General features: G+C 20.1%; 6 protein-coding genes across 6 annotated transcripts in view; 3 read left to right on the top strand and 3 right to left on the bottom strand.

The window, feature by feature from the left end:
- The window catches only part of PF3D7_1129700 (conserved Plasmodium protein, unknown function), a gene marked incomplete at both ends in the record, with an annotated part of 543 nt that extends 518 nt beyond the window's left edge, over positions 1 to 25 (top strand). Inside the window, one exon of the mRNA XM_001347943.1 lies at positions 1 to 25. This exon is cut by the window's left edge and continues 518 nt beyond it. Coding sequence (XP_001347979.1) covers positions 1 to 25 — 25 coding nt within the window.
- A 1,205-nt stretch (positions 26 to 1,230) lies between these two features.
- On the bottom strand, positions 1,231 to 5,247 carry PF3D7_1129600 (phosphatidylinositol-4-phosphate 5-kinase, putative; the record flags this gene model as incomplete). The annotated part of the gene is made up of 1 exon (XM_001347942.1): positions 1,231 to 5,247. The coding sequence occupies one exon, from the start codon at positions 5,245 to 5,247 to the stop codon at positions 1,231 to 1,233; it is 4,017 nt and encodes a 1,338-aa protein (XP_001347978.1).
- Positions 5,248 to 6,090: 843 nt separating this feature from the next.
- On the bottom strand, positions 6,091 to 8,515 carry PF3D7_1129500 (A/G-specific adenine glycosylase, putative; the record flags this gene model as incomplete). The annotated part of the gene is made up of 5 exons (XM_024473323.1): positions 6,091 to 6,186; positions 6,337 to 6,393; positions 6,481 to 6,555; positions 6,724 to 6,786; positions 6,971 to 8,515. 5 exons carry the CDS (start codon positions 8,513 to 8,515, stop codon positions 6,091 to 6,093), a joined length of 1,836 nt encoding a protein of 611 aa, XP_024329130.1.
- A 1,506-nt stretch (positions 8,516 to 10,021) lies between these two features.
- Positions 10,022 to 11,926, top strand: PF3D7_1129400 (rRNA (cytosine-C(5))-methyltransferase, putative; the record flags this gene model as incomplete). The annotated part of the gene is made up of 1 exon (XM_001347940.1): positions 10,022 to 11,926. One exon carries the CDS (start codon positions 10,022 to 10,024, stop codon positions 11,924 to 11,926), a length of 1,905 nt encoding a protein of 634 aa, XP_001347976.1.
- A 1,240-nt stretch (positions 11,927 to 13,166) lies between these two features.
- On the top strand, positions 13,167 to 18,707 carry PF3D7_1129300 (conserved Plasmodium protein, unknown function; the record flags this gene model as incomplete). Its single annotated transcript, XM_001347939.1, has 1 exon — positions 13,167 to 18,707. The coding sequence occupies one exon, from the start codon at positions 13,167 to 13,169 to the stop codon at positions 18,705 to 18,707; it is 5,541 nt and encodes a 1,846-aa protein (XP_001347975.1).
- Positions 18,708 to 19,187: 480 nt separating this feature from the next.
- Positions 19,188 to 20,000, bottom strand: part of PF3D7_1129200 (26S proteasome regulatory subunit RPN7, putative) — a gene marked incomplete at both ends in the record, with an annotated part of 2,040 nt that continues 1,227 nt past the window's right edge. The window contains 2 exons of the mRNA XM_001347938.2: positions 19,188 to 19,241; positions 19,456 to 19,887. Of these exons, the coding sequence (XP_001347974.2) occupies positions 19,188 to 19,241; positions 19,456 to 19,887 (486 nt within the window). The remainder of the gene's footprint in view (positions 19,242 to 19,455; positions 19,888 to 20,000) is intronic.

The following is a 20,000-nucleotide window of genomic DNA, read 5'->3' as shown; positions in this document are numbered from 1 at the left end:
AAAAGTATTTTATTTTAAAGTTTGATTTCAGGCGTTCTTACATATGTATATTTATATTAAAAAAAATATACTTGTAACACGCATAAACAGTATGATATTTTTTATTATTAATATTATAATCTTTCTTAAAATGGGATAATTTAATTCATATGATACATATATATATATATATATATATATATATGTATATTTTATTTTAATTCATTTTATACATTTTCATTTTCTTTCAACATGTTACACATGTTGTCAAAATTACCATAAATATTATTATGCTGATAATATGCAGTGTAAAAATTATTTTAAAACATCTTACCACAAAAAAAAAAAAAAAAAAGGAAGGATGGATGGATGGATGGATGGATGGATGACTGAATGAATGAATGAATGAAACAAGTATATACATATTTACAAGTGCATAATATTTTACAAAAAATATCATAAGAGAAATATAAATATAAACATAAATATAGATTTAGTATTTATTTTTTTTGTAGTTTTTTTTTTTTTAGTACCTCATATAAATTTTATGATATCAAAATATTTATATATATATGCATATATATATATATATATTTATTTATATTTATTCATTCATAAATTTACATATCCTTATTATGCACATTTTAGTTTTCATTGTTTTGTTATTCCATAAGTAGTATATAATAATAAATACGCGCAAATAAATATGCTATATATTTATTCTCCTTAGCATATTTTTAAAGAATGCTCGTATGCATACATTTAATGAATTTATTCTCACTATTAATATATATATGTATATATATATATATATATATATATTTTTTTTTTTTTTTTTTCTCACAATACAGCCTGTATAACTATATTGTTGCATAGGCGTTTTCAAATTTTATTATTTTGATTTCCCATACTTTTTTGTATTCTAATTTTTTTTATTTTATTTTAACTTATATATAATATAATATATAATTAATATATATTATGAAATAATTTATTTAAAAAAAAAAAAAAACTTCAAAAAAAAAAAGATTTTGTCTAAATTATTATTTTTAAAATATATTGACGGGTGTATGTAATTAGTTGTATAAAATAAAAATAAATGAACCAAAAATAATAGAAAAGAAAAAAAAAAAAAAATAGACAAAATGTGTAAACAAATATAACTATATATATATATATATATATATAATGTGAGGAATAAATAAATGGAGTCTTTTTATTTATTTTTAATTTTTGATAAGACCAAATTATTTAGTGCGTATTTTTTTTTTTATTTTTGTTAACACTTAGAAAGTTTCTAAAAAAGGATTTTTTTTTTTGTTGATTATCTGTTATTTCATTATTTTGAACATATTTTTTATCATAATGATCGTCACAACTTTGATCATCATTTTGATACATAATTTTTTCTTTCGTGGATAAAGGTGAATTTCTCCTACTTTTTTTAAGACTCCAGATTAATGAGAAACCCTTTTTTGGTAAATCATAATTTTTGTATTTATATGGCAAGGTAGAATTTTTTGTATTTCTTGTATTTGTTAAATTTTTTTTATCTGTCTCCATTTGATTCATAAGACTTTCATTTGAGATTGTTTCCTTTCTATTCATTTTATTTTGTCTTATAATTCCTTTTTTTTTTATTATCATATTTTGTTTATTTTTTTTTTTCATATCATCCAAGTTAACATATGTCATATTGTTATCACCAGTTTTTGCACAAGAAATCATTTTTTCGTTCTTATTAATTTGGTTTATATTTTCTTTCGTATTTATATTTTTCACTCTGTTTATTTTTTCTACATTCTTTATATCTTCATCATCATTTTGGTGTTTTTCATTTTCTTTCATGATATTATTAACATACGTTATTTCAGTCTCTTCTTTATTTTCTTTTTGTATATGCTTATAAGAAATATCTGTGGCAACACGTTTATCGTTTAGATAATTCCTAGTATTCTTGTGCGTTTTATCTTTTCTTTTATCTTCTAAGGATTGTATACTACTATTCACATTAGTATTCAAAGAAGATATCGAATTAGGTGATTTGGTTGAAATATGATCACTCGTACTAGTTGTAATATATGAATATTTATAATACATCAACTTATTGTTTAATTTATTTTTTTTTTTCTCATTTTTTTTTATATTTTTTTTTGTATTTCGGTTTTCATGTAGTTGCATATCATTGTATTCTTTTATATTATGGATAAAGGATAAATGGTGTTGTTTGAAATTATAATCATTACTGAATTTATGATTTATTCCTTGAGGTTTTATAAATTTTTCCACATTGTCATTTTGTATATTTTTTATATCATGAGGTACATGAATATTTTTTTTTTCTTCATCATGCAAATATATATTATCATCTTCATCACTATGATAACAATAGTGATCATTATCATATGATATATCTTTTTTTTTTTCCTTATTATGATAAATATATTTATTATTATCATTCTGTGGAATTAGCCCTTTACTTTTGAGGTCCTTTTGAATTTCATGTGCTGAGTCATATATTCTTTCATTAATGTATTTTTTTTTTTTTTTTTTTTTTTTCATTGTATTGTATAGGCTCTTAGTGGAAGATGACGAAAGGGATGAGAAAGAGTAACTGTTATGCTTCCTACTAATATTACTACTAATATTGCTACTAATATTGTTACTAATATTGCTACTAATATTGTTACTAATATTGCTACTAATATTGCTACTAATATTACTACTAATATTACTATTATTATTACTGTTAACTTTGTGGTTAGTATTCATATTTTTTTTATTATCCATATTGTTTTTATTATTCATATTGTTTTTATTATCCATATTGTTTTTATTATTCATATTTTTTTTATTATCCATATTGTTGTTATTATCCATATATTTTTTATTATCCATATTGTTGTTATTATCCATATTGTTTTTATTATCCATATTTTTTTTATTATCCATATTGTTTTTATTATCCATATGGTTGTTACTATTACCTTCCGTCTTATTCTTTAAAAAATGTTTAATTCTGCCGCCTTTATTTTTTCCGTTGTATGATAAAACATTTGTATCATTATTTATGGTATCCCTATTAACAACACTTATACTATCATCACTAGCATACAGCCATTTTTTGAGCTTCCCATTTTTCCATTTACCATATTTCAAAAGAATATTTTTAGAAGCATAGGAAAATATGGGATTATGCTTATTTATGTCCTTTTCACTCATATCATTTAAATTTATTGAATTTATATAAAGTATTAAACGTTGTATATCTTGGAACGGTAATACATTAGACGTCCTATTTATTTGCTGATGAGTAGGGCTACTTATTTTGTGATGCTCTGGGCCTTGATAATTTTCATAGCCTTTCAAAATTTTATTATTTTCATATTTTTGTTTATCAGCGATTATTTTTTCATTATCACAACCTGTCGTTTGATTATATAATGTATTATTCTTTTGATTATTAGTACTATGAATCAACATTTCATTTTCGTTGTTTTTCATGTTTGTATTATTCGGAGAGGGATATTTTTGATAATCATCCATATGATTATTATGATTATTATGATTATTACTATGATTATTATGATTATTACTATGATTATTATGATTATTACTATGATTATTATGATTATTACTATGATTATTATGAATATTATAATTATTATGATTATTATGATTATTATAATTATTATGATTATTATAATTATTATGATTAATATACCTTTGATCTCTATTCTTTTCTGTATCATGTGCATCTGTGAGGAGAAAAGAAAAAGAAGAATCCGCTTGTGCGATTTTGTTATTACTAACTTTATTATTGAAATAATGATCTGTTATTAGACATATATGATCTTTAATTATATTATAAAAATTGTGATTAGTTTTAAAATGAATTATGTTTTTTTTCTTTATATAATCAAAGAATGTAGAACATAGATCATAAAAATTAATATATAACAAATTAAACAAGAAATTATAAAAATTATAATTATCATAATTATTTAGAAGGTTATGAAAATATTTACCAATATTTCCTTTATGAAATATATTTTCTTTTGAAAGATTAAGAAGAAAATTTTTTTTGATTTTTTCTGTATTTTTAAATAAAAGCAAAATAGGATATTGTATATAATGTTCATATTCTTTAAAGTTTTTAATTATAATAAAAATACCAGAACCATGTTGTTTATTATTTAACCAGTTACCAAAATAAATTCTTCCATCATCCCATTTATATATACCTAATCCTTGTTTTAAATTATTCAAATGATATCCAAAAAATTGTCTATTATCTTTCCAAATTATTTCACATTTACCATCTACACAGTTTGATTTCCATTTACCTATATAGATTTTATATTTATTAAAAAAATAGATACCTCTATTAAAAAAATAATTATTTTTTATATTGCCCATATACATACATTCATTATTCCATACAAAAATACCGAACTCATTTTTTTCTCCTTTACAATAATTACCTATATATACATAATTATTATATACATATTCAATACCGTTCTTATTTTGTTTATCATTTAACCAAAACCCTTTATAAAATGTTCCATCAGGATGTATAAATATACCATATCGATTTGCTTTTCCTCTTCTCCAATAACCTATATATTTACTTTTGGAATAATGTATATATAATCCAAATCCTGTTATTTTATCTTCTTCAAATTCACCTATGTAGATACATTGATCTGGTGTTATTATTATACCTAAACCATTTTTCTCATTTTTTTCATTTAGTTCTCCTATATATATAACACCCTTCTCGATTATCATAATATATGTCTTATAGTTTAATACAATGTATTTTAAATATATGATACTTGTTGCATTATTTTTTTTGAAGAAGCATAAAAAATCTTCCTCATATTCTTTAATGTACATTAATATTCTTTTAACATTTATCATATACTTTTTATCGATATATTGATTCTCTCTTTTTTTCATTAATTTATTTTTATCCTTAATCTCATTATGGTAATTATAAATATTATTATTATTATTATCAACAACAATTTTAACTTCTTCTTTTATTTCATCTTCACTATATTCTCTTTTTCTTTCTTCTCCTTCTTCTACATAGCTTACATCTTCGTAACGATAAAAATAATTCTCTTCATCATAACTATTCTCACACGTTGTACTATTTTCTACACAAATATTAGACTTATTCAATTCTAAATTATATGCATTTTTTAATCCTCTCACGCCATCGTTCCTTATTTCTCCGCACGTGAGCTTATTTCCCATGATAAAAAAAAAAAAAAAAAAAAAAAAAAAAAAAAAAATTATATATATATATATATATATATATATATATATATATATATATTTGGATGACACTAAAAATTGAAACAGTGGAAAAATTATTGATAAATTATTCAAACATTTATATTTATACTCATTTTTACAAGTTTACATTGTTAGGCATAAATATTTACACCTCTTATACAAACTCTACAAATCTTAACAATGTATTTAATAACAAAACAATTATCAATAAATACAATACACCCAACGTTTTATATTATTTTAAAAAAAATTGATAGCTTATTTCTTTTCTTTTTTTGAAGAATGAAAATAAAGCTACATAAAAATATATAACAATATATAAAAATATAATTATATTATAAATATATAACAATATAATTATATTATAAATATATAAAAATATAATTATATTATATATATATATAACAAAACAAAGGAAAAAAAATACAAAATGAAAATATCAATGTACTACATAATTGAAAAATATATTAAACCATTTATATATTTTCACCCTATCAAATAAAATAAAAAACAATATATATATATATATATATATATATATATATATATTTATTTATTTATTTATTTTTTTTTTTTTATTTTTTTTCCACAGTAAGCCAAAAAAAAAAAAAAATAATAAAATAAAGAATGGTCTATATATATTTTGTTCGATGGTTAAAAAATTTAGACAATTTTATATACACGTAAAAAAAAAAAAAAAAAAATATATATATAAATGGTATATTAAAATAATTCTTATATATACAACTGGATGTATAAATATAATTTACATTTGATCCATGTTCAAATATATTTATATTTTTATATACAATATTCGGACAATCCATTTATTTTTTCATTCATACTTTTTTTGTAACTATCAATTATATTTTGACAAAACGTATTATGAGTAAAATTCTGTAGAACAAGAAAAAAAAAAAAAAAAAAAAAAAAAAAAAAAAAAAAAAAACATATATATAATATCACATCAATATAGTACATTATCATTTATATATAAAATTGCATTTTAACAGTTAAAAAAAAAATAAAAAAAAAAAAAAAATATACCCTGATATCTTTCAGTATAACCCATTTCCTTTCTTCATTATTTTTAGTTATATTTTCCTAAAAAATAAAATAATATAATACAAATTTATTTATGTTTACAATTAATAAATATATAAAACAAGGTATTTACATAATTCCTTTTACCCAATCGGAAACAGTACATAAATATATGTGCGTATGATAAGTAAGATGAGAAAATTTGTGTTTGAAATTATTTATCTAAAAAAAAAAAAAGTAAAAGATAAATATATATATTAAACTCGAATGAAACATTTTCATAATTTATAAAATTATATGAAAGATGCCTTAATTGTTTTGTACAATAAATACTATAAATATATATATGCATAAATATATATATATATATATATATATATATATAATTACATATAGGTAACGGTCTTTTTCCGAATTTGTCACATTCAGGCTTTTTAAAAGATCATTAAAATGCTGCAGAGTTAAAATAATATAAAAATGAATTTACAATAATTAGACAATGAAAAAAGATAAATAGATAAACCCTTTCCAAGTTAATAATGTGAAAAACAAAATACTACACATACAAAATGCAATAATATTTGATATATATATATATATATATATATTTTTTTTTTTTTTCTTATGTTACTTTTACCTTCACACAATCATTCTTATCATACGTATCAAGTAATATAAATGGAAATAAATAATGCATGGAAAATAAATTCGTGTCAGTGTTTTTAATCATCATATATGTATCTTCTAAATAGGACTCCTTAATTTGACGGCTAGCTGTTTTTTTTTTTTCTAGCTTTTTTGTACAGCTATTTTTATTCATATTATTTTTTTTTTTTTTGTCATTTTGTTTTATTAACAAAACAAGACATATTTTATCGGTTTTTTTTTTCCTTTTAGCTAAAGGAACATATTTAATTTCAACATTTCGATCATTAACACATAAGTTACAATGTTCTGGATGTTTCGTATTAAATAAATTATGTTGTTTCTTTTTATTTGATTTTAAATAAATCATACAATATTTATTTATTGGACATTGTGAACAGTCAGGTGAATTGTTGCACACACTTGAGCCTAAATCCATAAATGCCTGACTAAGGTCAGAATAATTGGATTCACCTGAACATAATATTTCGCTAACTTTTTCGCAATGTTTTAATAATGTGCCTGAATTATAATAATTTATAGTATCAGTAATACGAGAAAATATTCTTATAATATTTGTATCAATACATATATCCTTCCTATTATATAAATGTATACAAATAGCTTTTGAAGTATAATCGCCTATACCAGGTAGTGTTTTTAACAATTTTAAATCATTTGGAAATATACCATTATATTTATCAACAACAATTTTACAGCATTCCAAAAGGTTCTTAGCTCTGTTATAATATCCCAATCCTTTCCACAAAATTAATACATCATCTAAATTACATTTTGCTAAATCAAAAATATTATTCCATTTATTCATCCATTTTAAATAAAAATTTAAAACGGTATGTACTTTAGTTTGTTGAAGCATAATTTCACTAATGTATATTTGATACCCTTTGGTACTTAAATGTTCTTTATCATACATAAGATTATTTATAAAATTATGTTTCTTTTCCTCTTTATGAACTAGCAAAGAACTATTACAATTATTTTTATCAACCACATCATCATCATTATTATTATTATTATTATTATTATTTATTTTATCATGTAATGATTTAATATTCTCACTTTTTAATGAATCGCTCAACGAATTATATTTTTTTTCCTCATCCTTATCTTCCTTTTTTAATCTTTTACATCTTTCTAATGATAACTCATTATGTTCTTTTTTTATTTTCATAATTTTTGTACCTTTTATTTTCTCATTATTTTTAACATTATCTGATTTACTGTTTTTTATTTTTATCTCATCCCTTTTATGGTTACCAAAAAAACATCTAATATCCACTTGTTTTTTGTTCTCATATAATTGAACACTGGTTGTAAAGGGGGGTTCATCACCTCTCCATGGTAATTTTCGTCGATATTTGTAATACCAATTTAGTAAATCTTTTTTAAGCTCAACACTATACCTTTGTAAAAAGCTATAATGATAATCCGATTGTTCATTTGGTAAGGTCACGTCTTCTTCTTCTTTAATGTTGTTGAATTTATCTTTTTGAGTAGATTCATTTTTCATCATTAAAATAAAATAAATATATATTGTGTCAAAAAAAAAAAAAAAAAAAAAAAAAAAAAAATACATATATATATATATATATATATATATTAAATAAATGATTGATTGATTGATTGATTGATTTATAAGTGTTAATATTAGTAAGGAGCTATAAATATATATTACAAATTCGTTACATCATATATATATATATATATATATATATATATATATATATATTTATTTATTTATTTATATATATCCATTTTGTTATTTATTTCCTCTAATGACTTTTAATTTTTTGTAAGAAGGTTTCAATGATTAAATTATCAACGCTTATACATTTTTAGGATAAGAGAAACGAATACAAATATAAATTTAATTTTAAAAATTTTTATGTCCTCTTTATTTTATTTTATTATTAAAATTAAAAATTATACATATTTATTAATATGTTTTAAAAGATATCACATATATATATATATATATATATATATATATAACTGAAACCAAAACAATGACACATCTTTGTGATGTAAAATATGTTCTCAAATATTTTTCATTTTACACCTATAAATTATTTTTTTTATTTTTTATATAAATATTTTATTTTAATATATTTTTTTATAAATACCTATTCATTCATTTTTTATTTTATAAGAATAAATCATCGATTTAGTTTTTATTTATTTTGTAATCATTATGTTATTTGGTTATATGAACATATATATATAATATATAATATATATATATTTATATATTTATTTACATATTAATATATTAGCTTAATATTTATTAATATATAGCCTTGTTTTACATATCTACAAAATATCTTTTTTTTTTTTTTTTTTTTTTTTTTTCTTTCTGTATTCATAAATATTATAAAAATAATTAAATATTATATATTATATATAATTATTATATATATTTACAAACAACTGTTTTATTTTATTACTTTTTTTTTCTTTTCTTATTTCCATCTATACATTATTAATTTTATTAATTCATTTTTTCCATAGATTAGTACCTCACTATATTGGCATCCCACATTTTTCAATTATATATATATATATATATATATAAAATAAAAAAAATAAAATAAACATATAATATAATATATATACATAATATAATTTTTTACCTTTTTAGTTTGTTAAATTTGTGACGTCATCACAGTTCAAAATTTTTTTTTTGATTTACAACAGATATGTAGATATATAGAAAAATGTAGTAAAAAAAAAAAAAAAAAAAAAAATTTTACATTATTATATTATATATGTGATAATTTTGAACATTTTAAAATATTTATATATTCCTTTTAATAACAAATATATTCTCAATTTGATAAAAGGAAAAAAAAAAAAAAAAAAAAAATATATATATATATATATATTATACATATTTATGAATGTATAGTTTCCTTCTCTGGGAATTCTTATATAAATTAATATAAATATTAATATATAAATATATATATATATATATATATATATATATATAATATATATATTTTTCTTTTATTTGAATAATATGTCAAACGCTGAGGCATTAAATGATAACAAAAATGATGAAGATGAATATAAGGAAAAAACCCTTAACCTGTTTGACAATGATAATTTTGTATTAAATAATAGTGATGAAGAAGAATATGCTTCAAATAGTTATGATAATATTGAAGATGATGATGATGAAGAAGAAGTAGACAATGATGAGGAAGGTTTAGAAGATCCTCCATCGAGTGATAATATGAGTTATGACGACTTGGCTAGTCAACATGAGGACGATAAATATAATGAAGAGGAAACATTTAATGAAGATGATAATTATAATGAAGAAAATAAATATAATGATGACGAAGGTAGTGATGAAGGTTATATGAAAAAGATTGATGGAAAATCACTTGGTTTAACAAAAAGGATGAAGAAAATATATATAAATAAAAAAGAAAATATTTATCATAATCAAATAGGAGTATACAAAAATGACAAACTTATGAAGAATGAAGATATTGAAGATAGGATGAAATATTTATTAATATTATTAAATGATACAAAGAAAAATAATATTAAAATAGAACGATCTACAATTATTAATGAACTACTTTTTTATTATACTTATTATTATGAATATTCTAAAGAAATGATTAAATATTTATATTATATATTTGATATAAAAGAACTATATCTTTTTCTTGAAATAAATAACATGCCTAAAGAAATACATTTAAGAACAAATACATTAAAAATAACAAGAAATAATCTTATGAAAATTTTGAAAAATCAAAATGTGTCGGTACAAGAAGGAGAATCATGGAATCATGTAGGAATAACTATAAAAGATGTTAATACTAATGTAGGTTCATTAAATGAATATCTTTATGGTTATTATATTATACAATCATCTTCATCTCTTATGCCAGTTCTTGAATTAAATATACAAGAAGATGATATGGTCTTAGATATGTGTGCAGCACCTGGTGGAAAATGTACCTTCATGTGTACCCTTAAAAAAAATAGAGGAGTCGTTTATGCGAATGATATAAATAAATTAAGATGTAAAGCTATAGAAGCTCATGCTTCAAGAATGGGAATAAATAATTTAATCGTCACGTGTATAGACGCTTTAAAAATTCAAAAACATTTAACATTTCAATTTGATAAAATTCTATTAGATGCTCCATGTAGTGGTACAGGTGTTGTTAATAAAAATAAAACTGCCAGAAGAAAAACTATCAAAGAAATAAGAGATCTTGCGCAAAAACAAAAAATACTCTTAAATAATGCAATTAATCTTTTAAAAAATGGAGGAATTGTTGTATATTCTACTTGTAGTATAAGTGTAGAAGAAAATGAACAAGTCATAAATTATATACTCAAAAAAAGAGACGTGAATTTATTACCAACAAATATTAATATAGGTGACCCTGGGATAACCCAATATAGGAAAAAACAATTCTCAAGCAAAATCTCCTTATGTAAAAGAATTTATTTACATAAACATAATCATGATAACTTCTTTATAGCTAAACTAATCAAAAGATCAGACGCAGTATTTACTAATAAAGATAAGAATTCAAATGAAAAAAAGAAAAACAAAGACAAAGGCAAAAAAAAAAAAAAAAAAAATGATAATCGTAATAATATATCACAAACAAATCTAACAAACCATCAACATGTTGAATACAACAAAAATGAAATCAAGAAAAATAATAAATTGACAAATAAAAAGAAAGAAAATATTAATAAACATAAAAATGAAAAACAACAACAAACATTAAATGTTCCCAAAAAAAATGAACATTTTAAAATAAACAATAAGGAAATAAATAAAAAAAATAAAAAATATAAGGAAGGAAAAAAGGAAAAGAAAAATAAAAAAAATAAGAATAATAAGAAAAATAAAAAAAATATGAAAAATATTAAGAATAAAGTATAAAAAGTGACAATGAAATGAAATTATATATATATATAAACAAATTAATTAATAATGCTTATCCTGTTTAGTCATTTATGTTTATATAAATTTAAAAAAAAAAAAAAATAAAAAAACTTTTCATCTATTAAAACTAATTTTTTTTTTTCTTATAAACATTTAAAATGTGTTAATAATGATATTTATGTTAATATAACATATGCAAAATTTTATATAATATTACAAACTGTAATTATATATATATATATATATATATATATATATATATTTATTTATTTATTTATTTATTTATTTATTTATTTATATTTGAGTTTATTATTGTGGAACTTATAAATATATATTTTTAAACACTTTCTCTAATTATTTATTTTATGTCATAAAAAATCTTCATATAGAATTATGCTTTTATGATATTTTGTTTACCAAAAAAGAAAAATTAATGTGAAAAAAAAAAAGGATATATGTTGAATTAATCTGTATCTCAATCGTTTTGAATATATGCACATATATTTATAGGAAAATGTTTAATTTTTATGGGTTACTTTTTAAAAAAATGTGGACAACAAAAAAAAAACATATAAATAAATAAATAAATATATATATATGTGGAGAATATAATATTTATATCTTTTAATGTTAGTGTAAAAGCTACATAATTACCGTCTCAAAAAAAAAGAAAAAAAAAAATTTTTTATGCGCAATAAGTGCATTTAAAATATATATATATATATATATATATAAAGAAAAAGATTAAAAAAAAAAATGAAGAAAAACATTTCATTTTAAATAGGAATATAAATTAATCATTAAATGTTCAATGGCTATACTGTATTTAAAATTTTCTTTTCTTTAGAGGTTATCAAAATTATACATCTTCCTAATCATTTTTCTCATACGACAAAAATATATGAGAAAACGGTGTACAACCATCTTTTATTTCTTTATACTTTATTTATTTTACATATTCTTAATTGTCATTTTATATTCTCATTTCATACAAAAAAAAAAAAAAAAAAAAAAGAATATATACCATATGTATATATTTATTTTTATACGGTTAAAAGATATATCCTTCTTATAACCATGGACATATAGGTTTATATATATATATATATAATACATACATATATATATATATATATATATATATATATATATATATATATATATATGTATATTTTTTTTTTTTTCTTTCTTTTTCTTTTTCTTTTTTTGTTTTCTCTATGTCTTTTAGTTTCAAAATATGCGCAGTCATTCTACAAAAGATCCATTTCGTGAAAATTTTCAAAAGCTCATGAAAAAGAAAAAAAAACCTGAACAAGTCAGGAAATATGAACAATTCAGGAAAAAAAAGAAGAAAAAAAAAAATATACACAATATAACAAAAGACTTTATAGAACCACATAAAATGTTAGAGAAATTTAAAAGTATAAAGAAGAAAAAGTGTTTCTTTATTTTATCTCTAAATATAGATAAGAAGAATGAAGAAAAGTTGAGAAATTCAAAAAATAAAATAAAATTTATATACGAAAATTTTCTGGAAAAAGATGATCAAATAATAGTTAAACCTAGTAATAAATTTTTAGATACATGTAACCATGGACAAATAAAACCATGCTCTTTAAAAAAATGTTATAATAAGGATGATATAAAAGTAAATTTCTTAAATGATATGGAAACTGAATTAAAGTTAAATGTGTTGCATAAAAATGTAAAATATAATGAAAATATAGAAAATAAAAAACGTATAGAAGGAACAGAAATAGAAATGTTAAAAAATATGTCTTATAAAGAAAATAATATATCTACAAGTATAAGAAAAAAAGAGAATGGTTACGGATCAACAAATGAAACATCTGAAAATTTTTTAATAAAAAACCATTATATGAGACAAAATAAAAATGTCTATATCAAATGGATAAGAGAAAAAAAAGAAGATGATTCTTTTGAAAAAATAAATTATATGAAATCAAATAACTTTGCATTAAATAATAATAAGATAAAAATAAATTTTGACAAAACAAAAGTTAAATTTGTACATTTAAAATGTCCAACCAAAAAATTAGTAAAAACACATAATCATAAAAATATAAAAGAACATATATACTTAAAGGATATTTTTGATTTGAAAAATCAAAAGACAAAAAATATATTAACAAATTTTATAAGAAGAGAAAATAAAAATGAAGATATAAAAGAAAATGAACCAAACAATTTTAACAAGACGAACTTAAATAATACTATTAAAAGGAAAATTATCTTTTCAAATATTTATAAAAATTATTTGATAAACAAATATAAATCTAGCAATGAATTTTTAAAAACAAATCGCTTTAATTCGAAAGGATTTATTATGAACCAATTTCTTAACATAAATTCGTTCACAGATAATAATACAAATGCGGATCATACAAACTTTGAAATAAATGAGAACACAAATAATATAAAAGATGTTAAAAATGTTAGAAATATAAATACATGTAATAATAATAGTAATAGTAATAACAATATAAGAGATATGATAAAAAAAAAAAATTTATACCATCAAAATGAATATAATAGAAATGTTATAGATACAAATATTTGTGATAGAAAAAAAATAAGAACAACATATCTAAATTTTCTACCTAAGGAAAAGAAAGGATATTTGAATAGCTTTTTACATGATATATATCGTCTTGATAGGACGTTTAAATTACGGAAAAAAAATAAAATATTAGGAAAAGATAGAATAGTAAAATTATTTGTGGATAACGATAATGTATATATTAAAGATTTTAAAATATATCAAAATGAAGAAAGATATAAAAATGTGTTATCAAATGTAAAGGATATAGAAATAATGAAAAGAGATATTTTAAGTTTACCAGAAAATCCATTACATTTATATGAACTTGAAAATTATAAATGTAAAATAAATACAAGTATTATATATATACCTGCACTAAAAATAGAAAATGAAGATATGAATCTTTTTAAATACAAAAATACATGGTATGAACTTTTTTTTTATAATAATCAAAATAATAAAGATACCTTATACAATTATCAAATAATACGTCTAAATTTTGAACTGATGGTTTCAAAAATAAAAGATATTGTTATTATAGATAAGAATACTCAACATTTTAATTATCCGTATATTTATAATGCATATTTAGTACCACCGATAGATGTATACCAGCTCGATAATTCCTTAAGAATACAAAAAATTACTAGTGATAATGCCTTTATAAATAATGGTTCTTGGACATTTTTTCAAAAAAAAAAAAAAAGAAATAGTTATGATATAAATATGAGAAGAAATAAATATTATATAGATAATTGTTCTACAATCAAAGCTGTTAAAAAAAATTTCCATCTACATCTAAAAAATGATATAGATTCATCTTTTTTAAAATTAAAAGAAAATCAAAATAAAAATCAATATCAATATCAAAATAAAAATAAAAATGATTTAAATAATAATAATAATAATAATAATACATGTAACCATAACACTAACACATTAACAATAGATAAACAAAATAATGATACTTATATGAACTTGTTTCAAAATAAAAAACAAAATTTTTTTAATTTATATAATAATACAATTAATAAATCAAATGAACTATATAAAAATAAGGTTTCCATAAAATTATTGCCCAATTATATTTTTGAATCAAATATACATAAAAAGAATTCACAAGAAATAATAGACAATAAAAATGATGTTTCTATATTTTATAAACAAAATAAAAATATTTCTTTTTATGATGATATTATATATGATTGTTCATGTATATATATGACATTTAGTAATAGCAAATTAGAACCCGTGTATCCTTATATTAGTAATAACCTTTTCTTTCTTTTTGAATATTATTATAATTATTTAGTAAATATGATTAAGAATGTTAAGTTAAATAAAATAAAGTACAAATCTATTTTACCAAAAGGTAAATATTTATCATGTAGTAATAAAAATATAGAAACTAATAAAAACATCGTTTATAATAATAAAGGTAAAATGATCAAAAATGTAAAGCAGAGTACAGAAAATAAATTTATGTATCTAAAAAGGAATCGTGCTTTAGCAAATATTATGTATAAACATAAATTTATACAGAATGTAAGTTATGCAGCTAGGAATAAAAGCAGCTTTCTTAAGATACCTAGGAAAACACAAATACATAATTTTAAAATAAGGAATTTTCTAAATTTTAAATTGTATAATTCTATTTTTGATACAATAAGGGAAAAAAATAGAAGCAAAATAAAAAAGGAGCTATCCAAAGAAGAAGTACAGGTACCTATTTTTTTATGGGTTATTTTTGGAGGAAAAGATATGAAATCAATGGATTCTTTAAATATTGTCTATAAAGTATTGAGATATGCGACTGAAATCCCTCCAGATGAATATCAAAAATATATAAGAAACTTGAAAAAAGTTCAAATAAATAAAAGTACCAATGGGACATTACAAAAAGATTTTTCTATTAATAATATGTTCAGGAATGTAAAACAAGAAAAGGAAAGAACCAAATATAAATATGAACATAATGATTTGACAAGACGAGATGTAATAAACAAACATATAACAAATCAAAATGTAACACATCATACTTCTCAAAAGTTTCATAATTTACCAAAAAATATATTTTATGATACCAATTTGTATAATACATCTACAGAAATTTACAAAAGGATTCTAAAATATTATGATAATTATAAGGAAAAATATAAAGAATATGGCCCACATAATTATCACGAATTTCTTGAGTATTATAAGAATATAAGAAAAAATAATTACTATGATAATATGTATGTTCATACACCTAATATTAAGAAAAACGTGCAAAATATGAATACTTTTGAAAGGTTCGATCAAGAAAAAAATAACAAAAAATGTCTTAAAAAATACGGAAGATGTGTCAAATTTGCACAGATGCATTCAAACAATAAAAATAATTGTGTGGATAATACATTAAAAAGAAATGAGAGCCCACGTTTTATTGATAAAGAAAAAAGTTCGTCTGAAGAAATGTTGGATAAAATAGAACACCATTTAAAAGAAAAAAATGAAGAAATCAGTGAAAAATTAAGTGAAGAAATAAGTGAAGGAAAAAAGGACGGAGCGATGGAGGATACATGTGATAAGACACATGAAGAGACGAATAACGAAACAGACGACGGAATAAATAAAAAGACATACAATAAAATATACAATGAAACATACGATGAAACATACGATATACCAAGTGCACAAAAAAATAGAGGAGATTCAGAATGGTACGATTTATACATGGAACCAAGTGATAATGAAAATAGCGATGTAAACACAGATGATGAACTTTACAATTTTATATCTTATCATATGCAAGGAAGAAATCCGTCTTTTGAAAAAAAAAAAAAAAAAAATAATAATAATTGGAATAAAGAAAAATTAAATTATACAGATATATATGGACCTGTTATATATAAAAAGAAAAAGAAAAATCAAAATGCTGAATATGCTTTTTTATTGTTAGATTACCCTGCATATAATAATAGTATAGGTCACCCATCTCCTTTAACATTCAAAACGAGTGCTATGTCAGCTTTGAAAGTTGCCATAAAAGAAATTAAGGAAAAGAATAAAAACAATAATAGTATATCAATAAATATATTTGGTTATTCTTTAGGTTGTTCTGTTACTTTACAGTTAGTTTTAGATATTGCTAAAAGTTTGTATAACGACTTTTTCGAAGATATTAAAAAAGTTTGTTATGAAGGAAAAGAAATTGAGCCAATTAAAGAGATAAAGAATGAAGGTAATTTATATATAAAATTAAATAATAATAATAATAATAATAATAATGAAAAAATAAATGAATATGTGTATGATGAAAAGAAAATATTGACATTTCAAGATATATTAGGTGACCAGATCAATTGTTCATCTTCTAGTATTATGAAAGAATATATTTTAAATCGTAAAAGATATAATAATGAAAAAAGCATAAATGAACAAGATAAAAAAGGAGATGATTTTTGTGATAATATTTTATGTCCTATAAAGGATAATAATGATTCTGATATGAATATGATTACAAAAGAAAATACGTTTGACATTTATACAAATTTTGATAATGTAAAAGAAAAGAATTATAATATAGAAAAAAAAATTACAATAAATGAATTATTAAATAAAGTAAGAGAAAGAAAGAAAAGAAAAGAAGAAATATTAAAAGAATATTTAAAAATTACTGTTGACAAAGTTGTGCTGGTTGCTCCATTTACTAATACACAACAACTAGTAAAAAGTGTTGTTAATAATAGTGTCCTATTTTTATTAAGCTCCTTTATTATGAACAAAAAATGTTCTTATGTTCATTGGGACAATATGATCGTATTAAAAGAATTTTTTAAAATTATTAATGATTTTAAAAAGAATAAATATTTAAATGATATTTTTTATAATTTACAAATTGATTTTATACATGGGCAAAAAGATACTCTTGTAAATTATGAAATGAGTATGAAATTATATAATTTAACAAATAAACTCATTTTTAAATATTCTATAAACAATATCAAAACTTTCTTACATATTTTTAAAGATGATTGTCATTCTTCGGTTTTTAATTCTGAAGCAGAAAATAAAATTTTACAAATCATGTTTAGACCATTGAAATTACACCCTTTTAGTACAATCAACATACACAAAATTCATTATAATCTTTACAAAGATATTTATTTGTTAAAGACAACCTATTTAAGATTTATAGCTAGCGCTAGCTCAAAAATTTTAAATAGCTAGCCAAAAAAAAAAAAAAAAAAAAAAAAAAATACATATATACATGTACATAAATATATATATATATATATATATTTTATACATTTCCCTTTTCAAGTTGCTCACAAGTTCAACTTTCATATTATAAATAATATATATATATATATATATATATATATATATATATTATTTTACCATGAGATAATTTTAAATATTTCCTTTTTTTTATAATTAAACTATGCTTTTTTTTTCTTTCTTACTTTTTTTGTTTTTTTTTTTGTTTTGGCGTTTTTGGTTAAAAAAAAGGTAAACAAAATTAGTTTGACAAGTATATATATAAAATAATATGTATGTAACTATATATTATCATAATTGAAAAAAAAAGAAGAAAAAAAAAAAGATATATGTATACCATATTATAATGGTTTACAAAATTTGATTTTTATTTTATGTTATGTTATTTTAAAAAAAGAGAAACTAAAAATTATTGGATCTATCCTAACTTCACATGTCAATTACTCTTGATAATTTTTGAATTCTGTTAAGAAGGATATCCCCCTAAAAAAAAAAATAAAAAAAAAATAAAAAAAAATAAAAAAAAAATAAAAAAAAATAAAAAAAAATAAAAAATGAAATTAATATATACATGTATATATATATATATATATGTGTGTGTGTATATGTATATAAATTTTTGTGGAGACTGTAAAGGCCACTTTCACAATTTCAAAATCTTTACAAAAAATATATTTTTTAATCACACATTGTATACCTTTTTAATAGTATTTTGATACATTGTGTTTCTCTCATTTGGTTGATTGCTCTCAATAGATCCATTGACTTTATCGATTTTACAGTTTAATTTTCCGTTTGCTATAAATGATGATATTTCATTTTCGATAAATTCTTCACTAACTCCAAAAGCAAAAGCCATATTTTTAAGAGTCACATTTTTAAATGGTTCTAAGAATTGTTTATATGCTCTCACTCTAGTGTTTCTAATAAAATATCTGTAATGTCTACCTAAATATCTATCTCTTTTTACTCTCATGGCAATTTTTATGGTTTTCTCCATAAAGGTTCGATAATCACAATGATAAAAGGAATGTAAATATGTGTGTAAATCTTCATCACTGCTTGTGATTTGTAAAATTACAGAACTGTTTAGAATCTTCTTATCCAAAACGGTTCTTTCTTCGGTCATCTAACAAAATAAAATAAAATAAATAAATAAATATATATATATATGAAAAATTAATATAAATAATATGTTAGCGTATATCAAAATGAACGATACAAATTGTTATATATATTAAC

Source organism: Plasmodium falciparum (assembly GCF_000002765.6).
Source record: "Plasmodium falciparum 3D7 genome assembly, chromosome: 11".
NCBI lineage: Eukaryota > Apicomplexa > Aconoidasida > Haemosporida > Plasmodiidae > Plasmodium > Plasmodium falciparum.
Note: the sequence above shows the minus strand (reverse complement) of the source record. Positions and strands in the feature narration are given on the sequence as shown.